This window comes from Ipomoea triloba, chromosome 13 (genome assembly GCF_003576645.1).
Source record: "Ipomoea triloba cultivar NCNSP0323 chromosome 13, ASM357664v1".
NCBI classification, from domain to species: domain Eukaryota; kingdom Viridiplantae; phylum Streptophyta; class Magnoliopsida; order Solanales; family Convolvulaceae; genus Ipomoea; species Ipomoea triloba.
In genome coordinates, this window is record NC_044928.1 from 19,950,698 (window position 1) to 19,971,379 (window position 20,682).

Consider the following 20,682-nt stretch of genomic DNA (forward strand, 5'->3'; position numbering starts at 1 on the left):
TATATATATATATATACTATAATAAGATAATGATGATAATATTATATTTTTCATACAATTAAAATTTTAAAACTAAAATATATTGTTAAAAAAAAAAAAAAAAAAAAAAAAAAAAAAAAAAAAACTAAATACTAAGATTGACGCAATAGCTTTTCAAAACCTAACTTTACTATATATAAGACAATAGATTTTAGTATCATTACAAGAAGTGTTGTGTTCCATGGGAGATTTTTCATGTTTTTTATTTTATTTTATTCCTCTTTTTTTTTTATTATTAAATCTGGGGTTTCTGCTAAAGAGTGAATGATTTGTAGTCTAGTCTAGTCTAAATGAAATCTAAATGGCATTCCATCGGCTACATTTTATCACAAACAACCCTTAATGACCAACAAAACTACGCACATCCTTCAAACAAAAGTTCCTTTGAAAATCATAAATAACCAAAACCTGAAGAAATGCAACCCTTGCATGCACATATTCTCTATATTCTAACCAAAGAAACCATAATAAGATTGGAAACACCATGTACTAATAAGAAATATTACATTCACAAGCTCATGAGTTCAAATCTCAACCCTCAACTGGTTTACCTGCTTGTGAATTTGTAGTCCTTTATTAGCTAGGGTTACAATGCGTAATTCACCTAGTGCACACTCTTGAGTAGTGGCTACAAGTTTTCCTCGTCACCAAAAAAAAAAAAATTACATTCATCAAAGATGTCTTTAGGAGATCCTGTAAAAATACAATTATTATCTCAATAAAAATTCATCATGCCCTCCCCCTGCACGGCAGCTGCACACACCCTGCACAGGACGAGTCACCAAAGAATGGGAAAATACAAATTAAATACCTCATACAGCCAAGTACATTATCATGATGATATCCTGGATACAACATATTACATCAGAAATGTTCTCTAATATTACATGAGAAACCATTCAGTTTCTCAGTTCCACTATTTCGTCTACTGGGGGCTGCAAGAAGGCAAATTTCGGCGGCAATTTCATCAGCGGTTCATCGCCACTCAACCTTTGGAATGCAATTCCAAGTGCATACCCCAGGGCACGTCCAACAGGAATAGCTACCGCATTTCCTAGTTGACAGTACCTGCATAGCACATCCGACAGGAATAGCAAAATGGTATCATCACGACTAGAAAGCTATATTGAAGCAAGATGAAAAAATAAATAAAACTCAGACTTCAAAGGCAATACTCAATGTAGAGTGTTTTATAGATTTTAAAATACCTTTCAGTGACGGTTCCACAAAATCTGTAGAAATCAGGAAACCCTTGCAACCTGGCATACTCACGTACAGTGAGAACTCGGTCCTGGTCAGGATGCAAGACAACCTGCATAATTTTATGAGATTTAGATTCCAAAAGGCATACCGACAATTCTCTCCCTATTCCCCCGTCTACTCTACCACACAAACATTTCAACATAGTGTTGTCATAGAGCATACATGGCTGCGACAATTGGGGAAAGTCACTAGGGTTGCCACCGTCTCATCCCACCACAATCTTGCAAATGGCCTGAAATTGAAGAACTTCAACAGCATATTTTATAAAGCAACAACAGAAAGAAGAACAAAAAGAACTTTTCAAAGTTGTACCTCTTAGACTTTCCTTGCTTAAAAGTGAAAAGACAATCAGGGACCTACAATTGGAAAAGATAGCATTTTATTAGAATGGCTTATACATTCATTTTAAGAAGCTAGTGGCAAACAGCACATGCTTCAGGCTAGATTCTATGCACATGAATATGACAAATTTGCTTAAATTCTGATAGTCTTTGAATGTCATCTATACATACAATCCCCCCATGGGAAGAACAAAGCAACATGAATCATATTTGTAATTTTGTATAATGTTTAGGCCATTGTTCAGGTGAGTCCACCCCTTCCCATGAGTCCGTGTGGACAGATCTGGGCCATCACTTAAATTTCGCCAATTGCGCTACTATGCAAATGAAGTGCACAGTTGCACAGTTGATGAAATCTAAGCCATTGATCTCAAGCATTCAATGGCCCAAATCTATCCACACGGACTCATGGGAAGGGGTGGACTCATTTGATCATGAGTCTATATATATACAAAGGTAAAGAAGCAAACAGTGCTCACAAGTGGCCGTCCTGATGGTAGTAACACTGGCTCTTTATTTGGATCACGACGTGCAGTATTATTCACAAGGATGACCCCAGGAAAATCCAAGAAATTTGCTCCCTGGAGTTGTAATATATTAGTAACTATAGCAAACCAAAAGAGCTCATTAAATAAATATCATAACCACCATACCTTCTTGTGTGGGATTAGAGAAATTCGCATGATATCATCATCAGAGAGTAGACGAGGTCGATGGTCATATAAGACAGGATCTTTCATTTCTCTGACTTCAGTAGATGTAGCACCCATCATCTCTGGAATAACAAAGACAAAAAAAAAAAAAAAAAAATGAAAAGTAAAATACTTTGACTAAAAGTAGGTGTTAGCTAATATGGAGTAACAGATTTAGTGAAGGCCCCCACTTGCCCAAAAGGTGGAAGCAACTAGTAGTAGAAGAAGAGAATGCATATTGATGCAAGATTGGCAATATAAAGATTAGGAATAAGGGCCAAATTGGCCACTGAACGTAACGCCAAAGTGCAATCAGGCCACTCAACCAAAAAAACATGCAATTACATCACTCAACAGCACAAATCCATTCGATTTCACCTGTTAGCCGGTTCTTGACCTGTCCTTCCGGTTAAGCGCTGACATGGCCTATGACATGGCATTAATAATTGTTATTTTCCTTAGTTTTCGTTTTCCTTACTCTACGCAACCGTGCTTTGCCTGGAACAATAAATTAAAGCCAGTAGGATCTCTGGTTCAGATGATGATGGGGTAAAAGGGTATTCTCATATGCAAGAGGACATGAAAGACTTGACCAATGTCTCATGTATACGGTCTCCCATGGAAAAATTAAAGGAAATATTACTATTAAATGAGTCTCATGTCTTTGTTTCTTTTCCTTAGTTTTCGCTTCTTCGTTCATCTTCGTCTTCTCACTCGCTACTTTCGCTAGTCGTCAACCATGAGACTCCATGGCTTCGCCCACTTGGCTCCGCCGCCGTTCTCCTGCGATCCCTCCGGCCACAAACCAAAACCTTGGGCAATTTCCAGCCGCTAGTCGTCAACCATGAGACTTCACAGCTTTGCCCACTCGGCTCCGCCGCCGTTCTCCTGTGATCCCTCCGACCCACCAACCAAAACCTTGGGCTTCTGCCAGCCGGATGTCTCCCTCCGCCTCCGACTCGGGGATCTCGTCTCCAGCCTCACGCTCGAGGGGGCTTGTGAACGTCGTCCCCGCCATTCCCCACCTCGGTATTAACGCATACAGCTGGTGGTCGGAGGTGCTGCACAGAGTCGCATTAGCCAGGCCATTTACTGATCCAACTCTCAGCATGTTTCAATTAGCCGTAATGTGATTTGTTTTCTTCAAGTAATTAATTCAATTTGTGGAGGTCAAGCTTGGGCTCACTTTTTGGGCATATTCAGAGGTCAAGAATTCTTGAGAGTAATTTCTTCACCTCCGAAGGGAATCACTGGGACACTTGAAATCTCTTATGGTAATTTTCTTGTACATTTTCATGATTCTTTTTATTTTTATTTGTTTTTTCAGATCACCTGGTTTTGGTGCTGGGCTGGAGTACTCTTCAGACTTGGTAATCAACTAGTCATTATGATTAATGAAGGAAGCTGGAGAAGACACGCTTCAAGAACAGAGAGGAAAGGAAGAAAAGAAAATAGGAAAAAAAAAAAAAAAAAAAAAAAAAAAAAAAGCCAATTCAGCTCCACGTCAGTAGGTAACCGGATGGGAAGGGAGAAAACCGGCTGCTAGGTGAAATTGCACACATTTAATTTGTTGAATGGTGTAATTGCACGTTTTTTTTAGTTCAATGGTCTGATTGCACTTTGGTGATACGTTCAGTGGTCAATTTGGCCTTTATTCCTAAAGATTAAAATGGAGCCAACTTACTCAGATAAAAGTCAAGACTCTTAGGGTGTGTTTAGAAAGCAGGAAAATGTTTTCTGGAAAATGAGTCATTTTCTGGAAAATGGTTTAATTTCCAGTGTTTGAATGCATTCTGGAAAACTGTATTTGTGTGTTTGGTTCATTTTCCGGAAAATGGGTAGAAATATATAATTATATATTTTTATTATTTTATTTAAAATATTAAAATATTTATAATTTATAATAATAATTAAAATTAAAAAAAAAAAAAAAAAAAAACACCATTTCCGCCAGAAATCATGCGGAAATCAGAGGTTTCCCGCTCTGGTTTCCGCAGCGAGGAACCAGAGCAGTGCCCTGGTTCCTCGTCGGGAACCAGGGGCGTCGGGAACCAGAGCACTGTGCTCTGGTTTCTCGCCGGAAACCAGAGCACTTGGTTTCCGCCGGAAACGGTGATGTGTGTGTGTTGTCGTGGGCGGAAAATGACTTCCGCCAAATTATTTTCCGCCAAATGAGGCTTATTTTCCCCAGTCAACAGAAAATAATTTCCGTTGACTGGGTTTTCCAGTGCTTGCCAAACACCCAAAGCCCGGAAAATGATTTCCAGAAATCATTTTCCAAGCTTCCAAACACACCCTTAGATAAGCTAAAGTCTCCTAGAAATATAGTCCGAGTTAATTCCAGCAATGGTCCCCCGAGTATACTAATTTTCTAAAATTGGTCCTTGTCTTTTAATTTGGACAATTTTGACACTTGACTATCGAATTCTTTCCAATGTTAGTTCTTCCGTCCAATGCTCGTTAAGTGGACGTTAAATAAAGGGGCAAAATAGTCCTTTCACCGCCCTTTTTGCATCATCGAATAAATTAGTCCTTTAAATGACGCTGGACATCGTTTTTGGCTTTTTGCACCATCGGACTGATCTGGACATCATCGAACAAATTTGCGAAAATCCCCAACGCCGGAAATCATTCCTCCGCCGCCGCCGCCCAGATCCCCTACGTTCACTTGCTTTGTTCTCATCTTTCTCCCTTTTCCCATTTTACCGATTTGGATCCCGTATGAAAAGGGACGCTCACAGGGTCGCCGCCGTCAACGCAGGATCGGAGCTCTCCGGAAACATCTTACAATGGAGGACCCTTTCTTTTACGCAGGTTATGCAAGTCCTTTTACACAGGTTATGCAAGCTGGATGGTTTGGAACCCGATTTATCCTCCGTCATCTTGAATTTCGCGCTTAGGTCTAACATTTTGAACTGTTGCACTCATGGATTCTCAAAATCATAAATCCAGAACATAGAAATTGGCTCAGTGGCGTGCGATGGTAGGGATTGTGAGGTTTTGGAAGAGTTCAGTGATCTGAGTTGAAGGCGGTGGTGAATTGGATCCCAAGTCATATATCGACGACGAGGCTCCCGCCAGCGATTTGACGATGCGATGCGACCGACCTGTTACTCTTCTTCTTCAATTGACGATGCAATGCGACCGTTGCCGTTGCCGTTGAGACCGGCCTGTTACTTGTCTTCTTCAATTCGTCAGGCGATTTGGAAGCATGAATTCTTTGGATGAAGATGAGTTTGAAGTGAGGCTAAAGAGGTCACTCATGTGTTAAGCAGAAAGAATTTGTTGTCTAGCTCTTGAAGCTTACTCGAACCTGAGAGGAGACTCGTGTGTAGCTTTGCACCCCAAGAACAATCCCGTCGGCGAGTTCGAAATGTGGCTATCAGGTGCGGGCGTGCAGCCATAGCAACAGGGGATGTTCACCGGTGCCCTAGCATGTAAAAGGACTATTTTGCCCCTTCATTTAACGTCCACTTAACGAGCATTGGACGGAAGGACTAACATTGGAAAGAATTCAATAGTTAAATGTCAAAATTGTCCAAATTAAAAGACAAGGACCAATTTTGGAAAATCAGTATACTCGGGGGACCATTGCTGGAATTAACTCAATATAATCCCTACATATTTATCACACTCCCCTCTTAAGTTGGAACCCATCCACAACTTGTACCAAAATCACTGCATAACATCTTAAAGTATGTAGTTGACAATCCAGGGAAAACATCCCATATTTTCCCTCACTCAAAAAATGGGAACTTCACCTTATGGCCAACATTAGTCTTATGTGTCAGTAAAGTAGTAGTGTGCAGTAGTGTTGTGTAGTATATTAGTGTTATAGGCAGCAGTAAAGTTAGCAGAAAAGTGCAGCAGCAAAATTAGACTTGGGCAGCAGGCCAGCAGCAAAGTTAGGCAGCAGAAAAGTGTAGTTAGGCAACATAAAAATAGTGCAGAATTTGAGGAAGCTTGTCTTCTCTCATGTATATATAAAGATGTATCAGCTAGCTAATGTAGGGACAGAAATCAGAGAACACAGAAATATAAGTCTTTTAGCTACTGCCCACACTTAAGCTTTTCTCCCCATTTTAGTTATTAACATGGTATCAGAGCCTACTGGGCATTGATCGGCACAAAGAGGCGAGCAACCGGCAGAAGTTTCGCGGCGAACGGAGCCTCCACGCGCCACCGTCGGCCGGAGCTCCGGCGACCGCTCGCCGGTGCGTGACGGCGCGTGAGGCCATTTCTGGCAGAAATTTGTCTCGTTTGTCTCGTTTTGATGAGCCCATTTCCTGATGGTGTCACTTGGGCGAGTCTTCATCAGCTTTAGAAGCTTCGTCTCTCTTTCTCTCCCTGTTCTTCTACGGCGAACCAGCAAACCTGGATCAGCAGTGACGAACCAGCTTGTCGAGCAGTGGCGCAGCTGGGTCATTTCCAGTGACCTTGGAATCCTCTTCTCCGGCGACCTCCTCTCCGATGCTTCATCTCTCTTTTTCATTTCCTGCGCAGCAGAACGCTCCTGGCAGCAGAGCTCCCGGCAGCAGATGCAGTAGTGGCTTTCCGGCTGCTATGGTTGTAGATGAGGAAGTAATAGGTGTTTTTGATGTTGGAAGTGTTATAAGGAGGGAGGAACTATTTGCAGTAGGTTTGTTGGGCAGCATGTTTTGGGTTTTGTGTTGTTTTTAGTTAATGTAAAAAAAAAAAAAGGGAGGGGCAGTAGATTGTTTTGTTTGGTTTAATTTGTGGGATTGTTTTAATTTGGTCTTAAGTTTAGTTTGTGTTGTTTGAGTCATGGGATCCGTCTCATATTTAGAGTCATGCTATGGAGTAAGTGAGAGGTGCGTTGTGGTGTTTAATTGGGATGGCGAAAATGGCAATCCGTCATCGGAGAAGAAAAATAGCATAAAGTTTTGGCCGAATGATAGTAGGCTTCGTGGTCGAGTTGACAATCTTGGTAGCCGAATGATAGTAGGCTTCGAGGTCGTGTTGACAATCTTGGTAGCCGAATGATAGTAGGCTTCGTAGTCGAGTTGACAACCTTGGTGGCCGAATGATAGTAGGCTTCGAGGTCGTGTTGACAATCTTGGTAGCCGAATGATAGTAGGCTTCGTGGACAATCTTGGTGGCCGAATGATAGTAGGCTTCGTGGTCGTGTTAACAATCTTGGTGGCCGAATGATAGTAGGCTTCGTGGTCGTGTTGACAATCTTGGTGACCGAATGATAGTAGGCTTCGTGGTAAACTAGAAAGACATTGACATGTTTGGTGACGAGGAGGCGTTTATTCGAGGTGTTATCACTCTACCTCATCTTACTACTGATCTACAAGTAGCTGATGTCTTTACAAAAGATTTAATACGCCAAAGACACAAGTTTCTCAATAGCAAATTGATGCTGATAGACTTACCCGCATCAATTTGAGGGGGGATGTCAGTAAAGTAGTAGTGTGCAGTAGTGTTGTGTAGTATATTAGTGTTATAGGCAGCAGTAAAGTTAGCAGAAAAGTGCAGCAGCAAAATTAGACTTGGGCAGCAGGCCAGCAGCAATGTTAGCAGAAAAGTGCAGCAGCAAAGTTAGACTTTGGCAGCAGCAAAGTTAGGCAGCAGAAAAGTGTAGTTAGGCAGCATAAAAATAGTGCAGAATTTGAGGAAGCTTGTCTTCTCTCATGTATATATAAAGATGTATCAGCTAGCTAATGTAGGGACAGAAATCAGAGAACACAGAAATATAAGTCTTTTAGCTACTGCCCACACTTAAGCTTTTCTCCCCATTTTAGTTATTAACATTATGGACCACTCTCACCAGAAATTATTCATCACCCGTAAAATTCTCAAGAGTCTTTGCACATTACTGCTTGAATTTAAGGCCCTACACCAAGAGCTAATCTCCATCCACCAAGGGTTTCGCATAACGTCCATAGACTTTGCAACATTGAACTATAATTCCTACTGTTCCCATATTCATAGCCTCTTAGTCTCAGATCCTTCATTTTTAAAATAAAACTGTATACTCCAATAGGCAATACACCATAGAAAAGTATAGAAAACTAGGCCTAATTAAGCAAATAAAGTCCAGTTGTGTCTTTCCTCTTGCCGCAACCATATATTCCTTTATAGCAAACTCAAGGACCGTAAATATGCAGAACAGACTTCAAACCAACAAAGGACAGCAACATATACCTCAACAGAACAGGCTCAGGAAGACAAGTCTAACTGTATCAATTTCAACCATAGCTCTATTCTCTACAATCCTCACATGCTAGTACACTACCAATGTACAAAGCACAATAGCAACACTTCAGGTTCTGATCTTGGAACCTCCTAACAAGAAATACAACTTTGATTCCATGTTAACTAATGCAAAGTAATAGATTGAATGGCCCAGTGAGGGAAGGCAGCAGCCTGCTTATCGGCAAAAGCAACAAGTGGTAGAAGACAAGAGAAAGATAAGAATGCTTATTGATACGGAGCTTAGTAGTTATATGCTTATTCAGATAAGTCAAAAGACACCTAGAAAAATTGAGGGTGCATTTACTAACTGGAGATTTTTTATTTTTATGTCAAAATGGAAAATTGGAGAAAAGAAAATAAAGAATTCGCAAAACAGTTGCTAATAAACACACAGAGTTAAAAAATGGAGAAATAGAAAATAATTGAAGTAAACGCAACCTGAAAGTCTCCTAGTCATCCCATGAGTTGAATTTGAATGAATTCTACAAAGTGGAAAGGGCAGGATAACACTTGTATTCTTGGTGTGGGAAGAAAAAATATAATATGCCCAGAAATTTTTTTTGTTAACTTAGAAGAACTAAAAACTTTTTCAAATTAAGGGAATTCAAATTTGTGAAGCCATTTGTGTAAAAGAACAGACAGCATGCCAACATAGGTCACAACATAAAAATAAGCCCTTAAAAGAACAGAAAATACCATGTTTAGGCAATCTAATATATTTCTGAAAATCTGATTCTGGGGGCATATGGTATGGCATTTCTTCACGATCTTCACGACAGGTAACCTAAAAGACTGCCATAGGTGAGAACCAATATAAGATTTATAACAGAAAACTTTCAATTTAAATGGAACTGTTGTACAGCTGGAAGATCAGATATAGCATCTCGAAGAACAAGGGCTTCCTCAAGTTCACGAGGTTGTCCTTCTTCATAAGCAACAGTATTCCGCTGCAACAAGAAAGAAAATTTTAAGACACTAAACTGGGATATAAATCACTGAAATTAGGAGTCACAGGACTCACAGCAAGAATATGAATCCGCAATAGAAGTTAAATTGTAATATTAATGCTAGGAATGCAAAAAGAGTACCTCAAATTCAGGTGGAGGCCAATATCTGACAATAACATCATGCGTAGGAAGTGGAAATGGTGGTAATTTCTGGAGACAAGAACAATAATTTAGAGATTCCTTGAATACAACACCAATTTAAGTCAATTATGGAATTACCTGCCATTTTGAACCAACCATTAAAGTTACAATTGTCTTTATATTCCTATTTTTCAAGTAAATCTAACCTAAGCTCAAATTGACAGAGAAATTATTCCTATTTTCCAAGTAAATCTAACCTAAGCTCAAATTGACAGAGAAATTATTCCTATTTTCCAAGTAAATCTAACCTAAGGTCAAATTGACAGAGAAATTATTCCTATTTTCCAAGTAAATCTAACCTAAGCTCAAATTGACAGAGATTTTATTCCTATTTTCCAAGTAAATCTAACCTAAGCTCAAATTGACAGAGAAATTAACACTGGCATCAGTCAATACATAGGTTCACAGGCTCAATATACCACATCATTCATGTTTTCATTCAAAGAAAGTGAGAAAGAAATTAACCTCACTAGGAAGTGCCCCCAATATGAAAACACGTAACCGAAATTGTGGAAGACCATAACAACCAGCTGCAAGAATGCCAAGTCTTGCTTGGTATCTCACATGCACCAAACGACTTAAAGCATACCTTCCAAGAGATGCTTTATCAAACCTCAGTATGTCAGGAACATTTTCCATCAAAACATATTTAGGCCTTAAGAATTCAACAACATCCATGAATACAATGATTTGTCGATTTCTTTCATCATCCAGTGGGGCACTGACATTTCTGTGGCGGTTATAGCCACTAATACCTTGACATGGAGGGCCCCCACATATCACATCAACATCACCCTGAAAGAAATCATTGAATTGCAATGCAGAATTAGACAAAGGCAATCACTTGATTACTGTGCTGGCAACATCATTGCTACATGATTAAAAGAGGCTATTTACCGGAAGAGGTAGTAGTTTAGATATTTTTCCCCTTCTCACAAAATCATGAATGCTCTCCTGACCGTCTCTGGAACATGGATAAAAGGATAGCTTATAGCAGACACAAAGCATCAATACAAATACAAAATTTCAAATTTAATAACTTTATGCTGCTCAAAAGTACCTTGCTTTTCCAGATTCTTAAGGTTTAACATAAGCAAATCAAGCCTTATTTCCATTATACTTGAAATTGGCTCCATGATTTTCTTTTTCTCCAGTTCAGTTCTATTAAGCCTTAAATCCATCAAGGCCCTCAAGGCCTTGACCAAGCATTTACGTTTAATAACTTCAATCTGTATATATTTAGATCTACATGAATACATCTTCCTCCTCTAGCTCCTATTACTATGATATTACCACTCTTTCTAACCAGTGCACATATATAACTGCAAAAGCATTTCCAAACAACCTTAATTGATTTTTTTCAAGTTGTCGTTGAAGGAGTTTGTGCCTCACTTCAAATCAAGTCATTTTGAATAAGATGTTTACTCATTACCAAACATCCATCTTAGTATTCTCATCAATTACAACCATGAAGCACCATATCGTATAGACAATTTATTTGTTCACAGCTCAACATTCTCTATCATATTGCAGAGTCGGCCTAATTGGCTACTGGATGAACTTTATTGTTCACCTTAAAAATGTATGGGTAAAGTAGCCAAGTAGGATAGAGAATGCTTATTATTACTCATCTTCAATTACCAATACCATTTCCTTACATGCTATTGGGTTCCTTTAGAGACTTAACTTTTTTATCAATACCACATGCTTACCATTTTCAAAATTACTTAGCAAGTTGTTAGAACTATTAGATTTAGCATAGTCAGAATTGTTCTTTAGCATTAGATGCAAGAGAAGCAAGGAATTTAGTTTGAATATTGAGTGGTTTCAAATTTCAAACTTTAGGAAAATCGGGAACATAACAAAATGGAATACTTGGCAAGTAATGGACAGCTAGTACATACTTCAGCCCATCAATTGGTTCCCATGTATCTTCACTAGGTCCATACCCTTTCCAACGCACCTAATCAAATGGCAAGGAGAAAGGATTTCACTGTAGAACATTTGAATTATTCATGGTACTGCCAACAAAATAATTTCTTCATGGTCTCTCTGTGTTTCTTTTTCCATAAGGATTTCAAATGCAGATTATATTTTCAACTATCCAATGATCTCTCACAAACAAATTACATAAATAAAATGTATACCTGAAAATGTATGCCAGGCTTTCCAGTATCATTAGGATCTCCAAAACAGATATCTACCAGGCGCAGAATTTCATATTCTGCATCTGAATCATCAGAATCTGCCAGAGAATTAGCATCATCTTCACCTTCTTCCATGTCCTCTAACACATCATCAGAGCCTGCATAAGGCTCACTTCCATATTTTTTACAGAGCTTCTCCCATTCTTTTAGTAGCTTCAGAAAATTTTCTACAGATTCATTCCTAACCTATAACAGTGTATAACAAAGTTGAATGTCAGCTGAGATTTGCTGACACAAGCAGTTCAGTTATTGCTACCCCAAATGACATCTTACCTGTGTCTCAGGATGATTACATTTCAGACTATCGCAAGCAGACTTTTCATAATCAACAGCCCATTTCTGGAATAGACAATGAAGTAGTATAATATGAAAAAGAAACTTTTAAATTTGAAAACCTTTAAGTGACTAAAAGTTGTTTTTAAACACAAGTTACCGAGTTTGTACTTACAGTCACAAGATTTAGACCAGAGAGCTTGGCACCCAGGCACAATCCAGTCGACATCCCACCACAGCCAGCATAGAGATCTAGTAGTGACAACTCCACTTTAGTGGGTTCACAACTTTTAAAATGTTCCACTGGATAAGCAGTAATGGGCTTGTATGATGCATCAATTAATGAAGGTGAATCCCAGTTATTGACTGATTGTACTGCAGCAATTACCAAAGTTTAGAAACAATTTTTTTACAATACATGATGGTGGACAAGTGAACAACTTACCAGTTGGCAAGTTTCGGAACGTTGAATAATCAACACAGTATTCCATGTCATAATAGAAACCAGATAGTGGGCTCTTGTTGACTTCCAAACCAAGCTGCAGCATTAATATACTGAATAACTATTTAAGGACAGGAGGTCAAGCATCAAATAAAAGCATTTTGAGACAACAAAAAGTGGGAAAGAGGCGATACATTATTAAAGTGTAAAATAGAAGCATCCAGAATGGAACTGTAAATAATAAATGCACATTAATGAAGCATACCCCAGGTGAGATTTCTGTAACATTTACTTTAGAAATAATGCAGTCAAGTAAATTGTCATTCATTAAAGTGGAGTAAAATAAACGTTTTTTATCATGAAGAGCAGCTGCATCTCTCATAACCTGCAAGTAGAGAAAAGTATGAACCAAATGGTGAGAATTGCTTCAGTATTTAGCTTGGAGAACAATGGCAAAAATTTGATTTTCAGCTAAAGACAAACCAACCGTATCTTCAGCTCTGAAAAACCATTGCACCCGAAAATAATCTTCTCCTTCAGTGGTTTTAAAAAACTCCAGGATCCTACCAACATGTTTTTTCTCACCTTCACCCTGTAGAAATTGCTTAGCAAGTAAAAATCTCACTTTCATTTCAACACATGACCAGAGGAAATTCTCATTGTCAAATCCTCTGACTTCTAAATCCACTAAAAGATGAAATCTCAATTGGCATTTCAGAACTACATTATCAGAAAACCTAAATGAGAGATCTTGGGGATTTCCTATCAGCAAGTAGATAATCAATTCTTTAGCCTAGGCATGCATTTTGCCAGCAATTATGAACAATCCTAAACACGGATGCAAAAGCTAAAGAGTTGCTCAACTTAGCCTGACCAGTTCAGCTTCTAGTCTAACCCAGCCCTTGAAAATTTTAATATGCCTTTAACTTAAGGTCAAAACTAGTAGCTCCCATAGTTCAAATATCATGTCTTAAATTGCAATGCAAAAGTGGGTGAACAAAATCTCTTACAGTATACCTGTAGCCATTTGGCAGCTTCGATCAAGTGAAAATTCACTTTAAAGTGAAACATTCACTTATCAAAAATGTAAGGGCATAAGAGGTAAGAGCCCATTTGCAAATGTTTTTATTCCAGTTTTAATGGCTTTGTTTCTAGATCTTGTGAAAAAAATACAGTAGTTTTTTTTTTAAATGTATTCAAAATATAGCATGATTTTGAGGGGGAAAGAAGTGTAATTGGTCTTTGAAATAAATTTGAGATGCTTACTCCTCCAGCAAATGATTCAACACCACGCTACCAATAACCTTCCTCAAGCTATCCCACCCTCACCCCACCTCCCTCAATCCAAGTTGGCCCAACCACTTCATCAAATTTGTTCTTGAAAAAGGAAAATTATTTAAAAGCAGTTTTAACCAGGGAAAGAAAGAAAGGAAAAAAACAAGAACAAAAACAAAAAACAACCAAAAAAAAACAAAAACAAAAACAAAAGGCTACTGTGTTGTAAAAAAAACCAAGATTTTTCTTTTTGGGTGGGGGGGTGGGTGGGGGTGGGGGGCATAACAATATAACATGATACCTTTACATACACACAATCTCCAATATTCAAAATAAAGCTAAGAACTTTAGCTTGAGCATAATGGCAATCCACGTTCAATATTACTTCATCTTCTTCATCAGCACTGCAAAAACAAGCGTGCCATATAAAGGAGTGAAGACAGATAGAAGTTTTAAAAAATGCGAAGAACAGGACCTCATTTTGTTACCGCCATAGGGCAAGTTCATATGATATCACTCACTTTAGTATCCACCCTTGTTTTTTACTTCTTTGACTCTGCAAAATCAAAAGGACATACATCTTGAGAATCAAGAACTCGATAAATCATGTAAGAAAATTGAATAAACAAATATTGAAAGATTCATGAGAATTAAGAATTTTGATAACTAATGTAAGAAAATTGAGTACGAAACTAATGCTGAAAGATAGCCAAAGAACATAGAAGATCAAAAAGGTTCCTAAAGAAACCATTCATTAACCAGTTAGTTGATAGAATACTGCTAGTGGTTAGAGGCTCATACCATTTTGATCTGTTTCTTTGGTTTTAAAAAATTATGGCACACTTCTATCACAGTCTCAGATGCTTTTTCAGAAAGAATTCAAGAGCAGAATTGCAAAAACAATTCATAAGTGCAAAGGCCTAACTATCTTCTCCATCAAACTTCACCACATCCCATGTCCCTAGTTAAGGGCTTGGTAAGGATTTGTACAAAGGCTTTTCTTGCATCATCATCACAGTACACCATTAACAGCTTCTATCTAACTACAACTAAATAAAAAATTAAAAGAAATACAAACATTCTTTTATATTTCTAATTTGCAATTCCAATTAGGCCATCATGTTTAAAAACTAAAAATAAAAATAAAAGAAAGAAGGAAATTAGCATTGAATAAAGAGTACAGAAAGCAAACATTTACATGCAAATTTAGTGATTTACTGTTACATCAGTTTTATTGATAACAAACAAATTTTATTTAAGGAGAGCATTGGAAAGTGTTAAGTGCTAATGTTCTCAACGAATCACATGTAGAACATATGAAACATGTAAAATGTAGTAGTCTAAGGGTTTAGCAGTTACCATCCAATCTACAGTGCATCAACCTAGAATATATCAATCAAAAGTGTACCAACCTAGGAGTGAAATTGAGTAGTTCATGATGCATTATTTCTTGTATATATATATATATATATATATATATATAGGTGCGTATACCATTGTTGGCAATTATAAATATTTACTTTATTCAATATACAATCACCATTTTCAACATGGTATTAAAGCTTAGGTTCTCTTTGGAAATTCATATTCTTCCCATAGACAATTCTACTTTTTTATTCTCATTCTAGAAACATTTTTACTTTTGAATTTCTTGGTTCCAATTCTAGAAACCTTTTCCTATTCTGCTTCACATTCATAAAACACTTTCCTTTTAAATTTTCTGGCTCTCATTCTAGAAACTTTTTCCTTTTCTAGCTCTCATTCCAAAGTGCTTATGGGTGGAGTGCAATTGACTGAAGATAATAACAACCAAACAAACACCTTTTGGATCCAACAAAAATGAGATTGAGTTAAGGAACCTATTAATTTTACTAGAAAAGCTGCCTACTTCAACAGGTACTAGTAGGCAGTAGCTCAGCCCTTTTCAGGGATATCCACTCATCCTTCTAATGTTTTGGGTAATAACCCTAACACATGGGTTATTATCGACTTAGGAGCCACATACATATGACCTTTTCTTCTAAAAGGTTTATCTTATATACATGCTGCATTGCTGCCCTAGTAAAATAGGAAAATCAGAATAGCTGATAGCGTAGCCACTATGGTTGCTAGTCAAAGTGATAACTTTATTAGCGATTCACTTACATTGCAAAATGTTCTCTCTGTCTCAAAATTTTTCACCAAACTTTTGTCAATCCAAAAACTAACCAAAAATGCTAATTGTGATGTAAGATTTTATCCTTCTCATTGAATCTTCTAAGAAAAGAGCATAATGGAGATGATCAGATGATTGGACATGCTAGGGAGATAGATTGCCTCTACAATCTTTAGGGGGAGATGACATTAATGCAAGCTAATGATAAGACTCTTTGTCTCTCCCCTTTATGATCTACCTATGTCTAGGTCGTGCTCCTTTGTTCCACTCGAATCCAAGTTCAGCCCTATCAAAATGTTCAAATCTAAGCTTGATCTTGTAAATCCTACTACTCCAAGATAAATAGAAACTGACCCTTTAATTAATCCTACTATTTCTAGCTCAATAGAAAGGGATCATCCTTATCATGGTTGAAAATATCGCTAGGCGCTTGGGGGGCACCTAGCGCCTAGGCGCCCGTGTATTTTTATTTTATTTTTTATTTTTTTAAAATTTGTTTAAATTTTTTTAATTTTTAAGACTTGATAATTATGAACTATTTAGGGTGTGTTTGGTAACCCGGAAAATGATTTCCCTGGGCTTTTGGTGTTTGGCAACCCCTAAAAAATGTGGTCAACGGAAATCATTTTCCGTTGACCAAGGAAAATGAAGGTTTTTTTCCGGAAAACAACTCGTTTTCCGGAATCTGAAAATTGCTTCGATTCGCTCCCGTGCTAGGGACGGCCAATTGGGCCGTCCCTCTCTTCGTTCCGGCGGACTGGTTTCCGGCCAGAGCAGATCTGTTCTGGTTTCCGCCGGCGGAAACCAGAGCGACGTGAGACGTCGTTTTTTTTTTCTTTTTCTTTTTCTTTTTCTTTTATATAAATATTATTATTTTATATCTTTTTGTATTTAAAATACAATAAAAAAATTATATAATTATATTCTACTCATTTTCCGGAAAATGAACCAAACACAAAAGGACAGTTTTCCAAGATGCAACCAAACACAGAAAATCAAACTGTTTTCCGGAAAATGACTCATTTTCCAGAAATCATTTTCCTGCTTTCCAAACACACCCTTAATACTTTAATAGTTAATACTAAAATATTAAATATTAACCTAAAAAATATCTAGAGTTTGAACAATTTAGTGAAATAACCCATTTAAAAAAGAGGGAAAAATAGCTAATCGACCAACTAGGCGACATAGCCAGTGCCTAGGAGGCCTAGCCGGTCCGTGCCTAGGCGGACTAGGTAGTGCTTAGGCGGCCTAGACAGTCAGCCGCCTAGACCACCGATTATGGTGATACGCTAGGCGGCTAGCCAACGCCTAGCGCCGATTAATCAGTGCCTAGGCGGGATTTTTGCAACATTAATCCTTATACACCTATAACACAAAATCAGCCATCATCATTGGCTTCAGGTTTATTCAAGAAAGAGTGAGCCATTCAGTGCCATAACTCCCATATCCAAGGCCTAGGAGAGAATTTGAAAAACGCCATAAAGGTACTGAAGGAAGCTCAAAAATAAATAAATAAAAAGCAAACCCTTGGATTTGGTGAAAAGTGAAATTACAAAAAGCAAAAAACAAGTTGGGTGTAAAGGGGGCTTTATCGTGAAGTATAAGCTCAATGGCTCATTGGAAAGTTATTAGGCAAGACTAGTTGCCAAAGGTTATACATAGACCTATCACCTATGGCATAGACTACCTTGAGATATTCGCTCCAGTTGAAGGGAAAAAAAACAAAAAAAACAAAAAAAAAAAACAAAAACAAAAAAAAAAAAAAAAAAACAAAACAAAACAAAACAAAAAAAGGAGAGAGAGAGAGAAAAGAAAGAAGAATACAGCAAGAGTGTTCTTTTCTTTAGCAGCCAACTTAGGATAGAGATAACAGCAATTTGATATCAAGAATCCCTTTTTACATGGAGATCTGGAAGAAAAATTTTATATGAAGCTTCCTCCTAGATTCAACCTACAAATAAACAAGTGATATGCAAATTAAGGAAATGCTTGTGTAGACTCAAACAATCACCAAGAGTTTGTTTTGGAAGGTTTGGTAAAGTTATGTTGAATCTTGAATTCAGACAAAACCAAGGTGATCATACTTTGACTGTGAGACATGCAGCATCAAGAAAAGTCATTGCATTATTGGTTTATCAGATGGCATAATGGTGATGGAGATGATATCGAAAGAATTGATAAATTAAAGAGATACTTGTTGAAAGAGTTTAAAATCAAAAAGCTTGGGAAACTGAAGTATTTTCTTGAGAAATAGAAGTAGCCTACTCTCAACAAGGGATCTTCATATGTGATTTATCTTCTACAGAATAAAGGTAAGCTGGGTTCTAAGCTGCCCAACAACCTAATCATAAGCTAGGAGATCTAATAAAAGTTCAACATCATCGTCCACATGCAGTAACTCTACAGGTAAATGGATAAACCAATTGGTTACTCAATGAGAGGAAACTGACCACACAACTAATCAGAACTTAAGAAAGAGTGACCCCCACCTTGCTTCTATCTAGTCTAGTACCAGTAACCATTTCATTTATTGTGCAAAATTTCTATAATTGAAAATGTTTTTATTTAAGCACACAACTTACCATTAAAAATTCTGCACAGAAGTTTCCATGTGATCCCATGATGTGTGCGATTTGTGCCACAAAAACTAGGCAGATAAGGAATGTTAACAGCATGCTATCATATGCCACATGATGATAACAATCCAGAAATTGGCTAAAACTCCTACTCTGTATTTTCTAGCTATATGCAATTCACCAATTATTTACTACTCCATTTAAATAAAAATAATTACCACCTTTAAATCATAACGCCATCGCCACCTCTCTTGAGCTTCTTCTGTAGGTATAGGCTCCCCAATAAAACACGCCACTGGCCTCTTATTCTTCTCCTTTCTTTTTGAGGAAGTACATGACTCATTTCCTTTACTTGTTGGATCTTTACTATCAACACCACACCCATTACTGAATGCAGGTGTTTTCTCTGCATTTCGTTCTGAAACCACTGGAAACTGAATTTTTCTGGACCTTAAACACTTTACACCCGAATTTCCTCCCTCCAACTCACTTTCTTCTCCAGAATCAGATAATTCACTAGAAACAGGTTCCGTCAAGTCATCTGTAGGAACTAAATCACTAGTAACGGAAGCTCTTCTCTCAGGAGAAGAGCATTTCTGGTCACCTTCGCTATCTCCAGTCAAAGCCTCTCTCTTTGAAGTCGTCTTGGGCGAATCGTGTCCTTTATCAGACAATGCAATCGAAACGGGGTCCACTTTCGGAGATCTCAAGCCTCCCTCAGAATCAGTTTTCTCCAGTTGTCCCCTCTGAGTCCCGACATGCGCGACTTCCTTTGACTCCTTCTTTCTTGAATGACGTTTCGGCTCAGGGTCCGGCAATGCTAGCAATTTCCCTTCCGATTCCGTCTGACTCAACCTTGGGGATCTTCTAACCACAGTTTTATCGCTGGCCCCCGCATCGATACGACGCCGTTTATTTGGAAATTCCAGTGGCATCCCAACAGTCAGCGGCGAAGTCAACGAGAGGCGGCGCGTGGGAGTAGCTTTTGAGGACAATGCAGGAGATACACATTCACTCCTATACTTATTAGAAGTGGACCTGGAGGACCTTCTTGGAGACGTAATCGGGGCGGGGGAATCGGAATCCGGGTAACAAACCTTCAAAGGAAGCGGCAAGGGCTCATTTTCCGGGTGAACATAGAGGGAAAGCGCCAATGCACTCCGGTTATCAGCGGATTCCGTGATTATTGTATCTGAAGGGGTAGGATTGGGGACGGAGATTATAGGAGAAGAGGTAGTTGGAGATGTTGGGGGTTTTTGCTCCATTTTCAGTTGAGCATTGGGAAGAACTGAAGAAGAAGGAGTTTATGAGTATTAGGGAGGGTTGTGGTGCCACTGAGAAATGAACTGTTTTAGTTTATAACTCCGTTCTGGTTCTGGACTGGGGAGCGGGTGGATGGGTGGGTTGATGGCAAATTGGTAATTGTAAGTAACGTTGTGGGAAAGTGGGGAGGGTGATGACGTGGGGCACGAGTCCTAAGTCCTGCCTCTCTCTTCATACAAAATTCAAATTTTGGGGATCTGCTACTCTCTCTCCCGCATACTGTACAGGAGCATCTCCCATCAGTTTTTTTTTTTTTCTAACTCAAAAATATAATAATTTGTCAGAAGACCATGGAGTTAAGCGGCATAAAGTGATTTATTGAGATGAGAGGTCAAGGATGTAAGCTTAGGTGGGCACGGTTTATATGTATTTTCATTTTTTACCCCCAACTTTTATTTTCACACGTAAAATCTTGATGTAGACTTGTATATTACGACCAAAAGAGAAAAAAAAATAAAAGGAAACTTATTAGTCCCCGCCACATCAGGAAGTAAGATTTGGAAGTCGAGAACTCAATTCTGAATTAGTGGTTTACTGTTTCAAAAATTGATTAAATTATAGATTTTAATTGAATTATATTTTTTATAAATTTGCCAAAGACTTTGTGGTCAAGCAGCATCCGGTGTACACTCCCATGTGGAAGGGAGTGGGTTCGAGCATCAGTGGAGGCATTTGTTGACTCTTTGTGCTTCAGTAGAACAGATACTACATTGTAACCGAGTC

General features: G+C 38.3%; 1 protein-coding gene across 1 annotated transcript; it reads right to left on the reverse strand.

Annotated features, from left to right (window-relative positions):
• Positions 1-507: 507 nt before the first annotated feature.
• On the reverse strand, positions 508-20,112 carry LOC116002081 (DNA (cytosine-5)-methyltransferase CMT2-like). The gene is made up of 21 exons (XM_031242093.1): positions 18,858-20,112; positions 14,424-14,458; positions 14,204-14,306; positions 13,115-13,219; positions 12,893-13,012; positions 12,631-12,724; positions 12,361-12,560; positions 12,186-12,251; positions 11,853-12,098; positions 11,610-11,668; positions 10,603-10,669; positions 10,171-10,500; positions 9,646-9,714; positions 9,418-9,504; positions 9,254-9,341; positions 2,297-2,418; positions 2,123-2,224; positions 1,615-1,658; positions 1,465-1,534; positions 1,248-1,351; positions 508-1,107 (listed from the first exon to the last, which is right to left on the reverse strand). The coding sequence occupies exons 1-21, from the start codon at positions 19,899-19,901 to the stop codon at positions 939-941; spliced, it is 3,324 nt and encodes a 1,107-aa protein (XP_031097953.1). The 5' UTR covers positions 19,902-20,112; the 3' UTR covers positions 508-938.
• Positions 20,113-20,682: the final 570 nt, after the last annotated feature.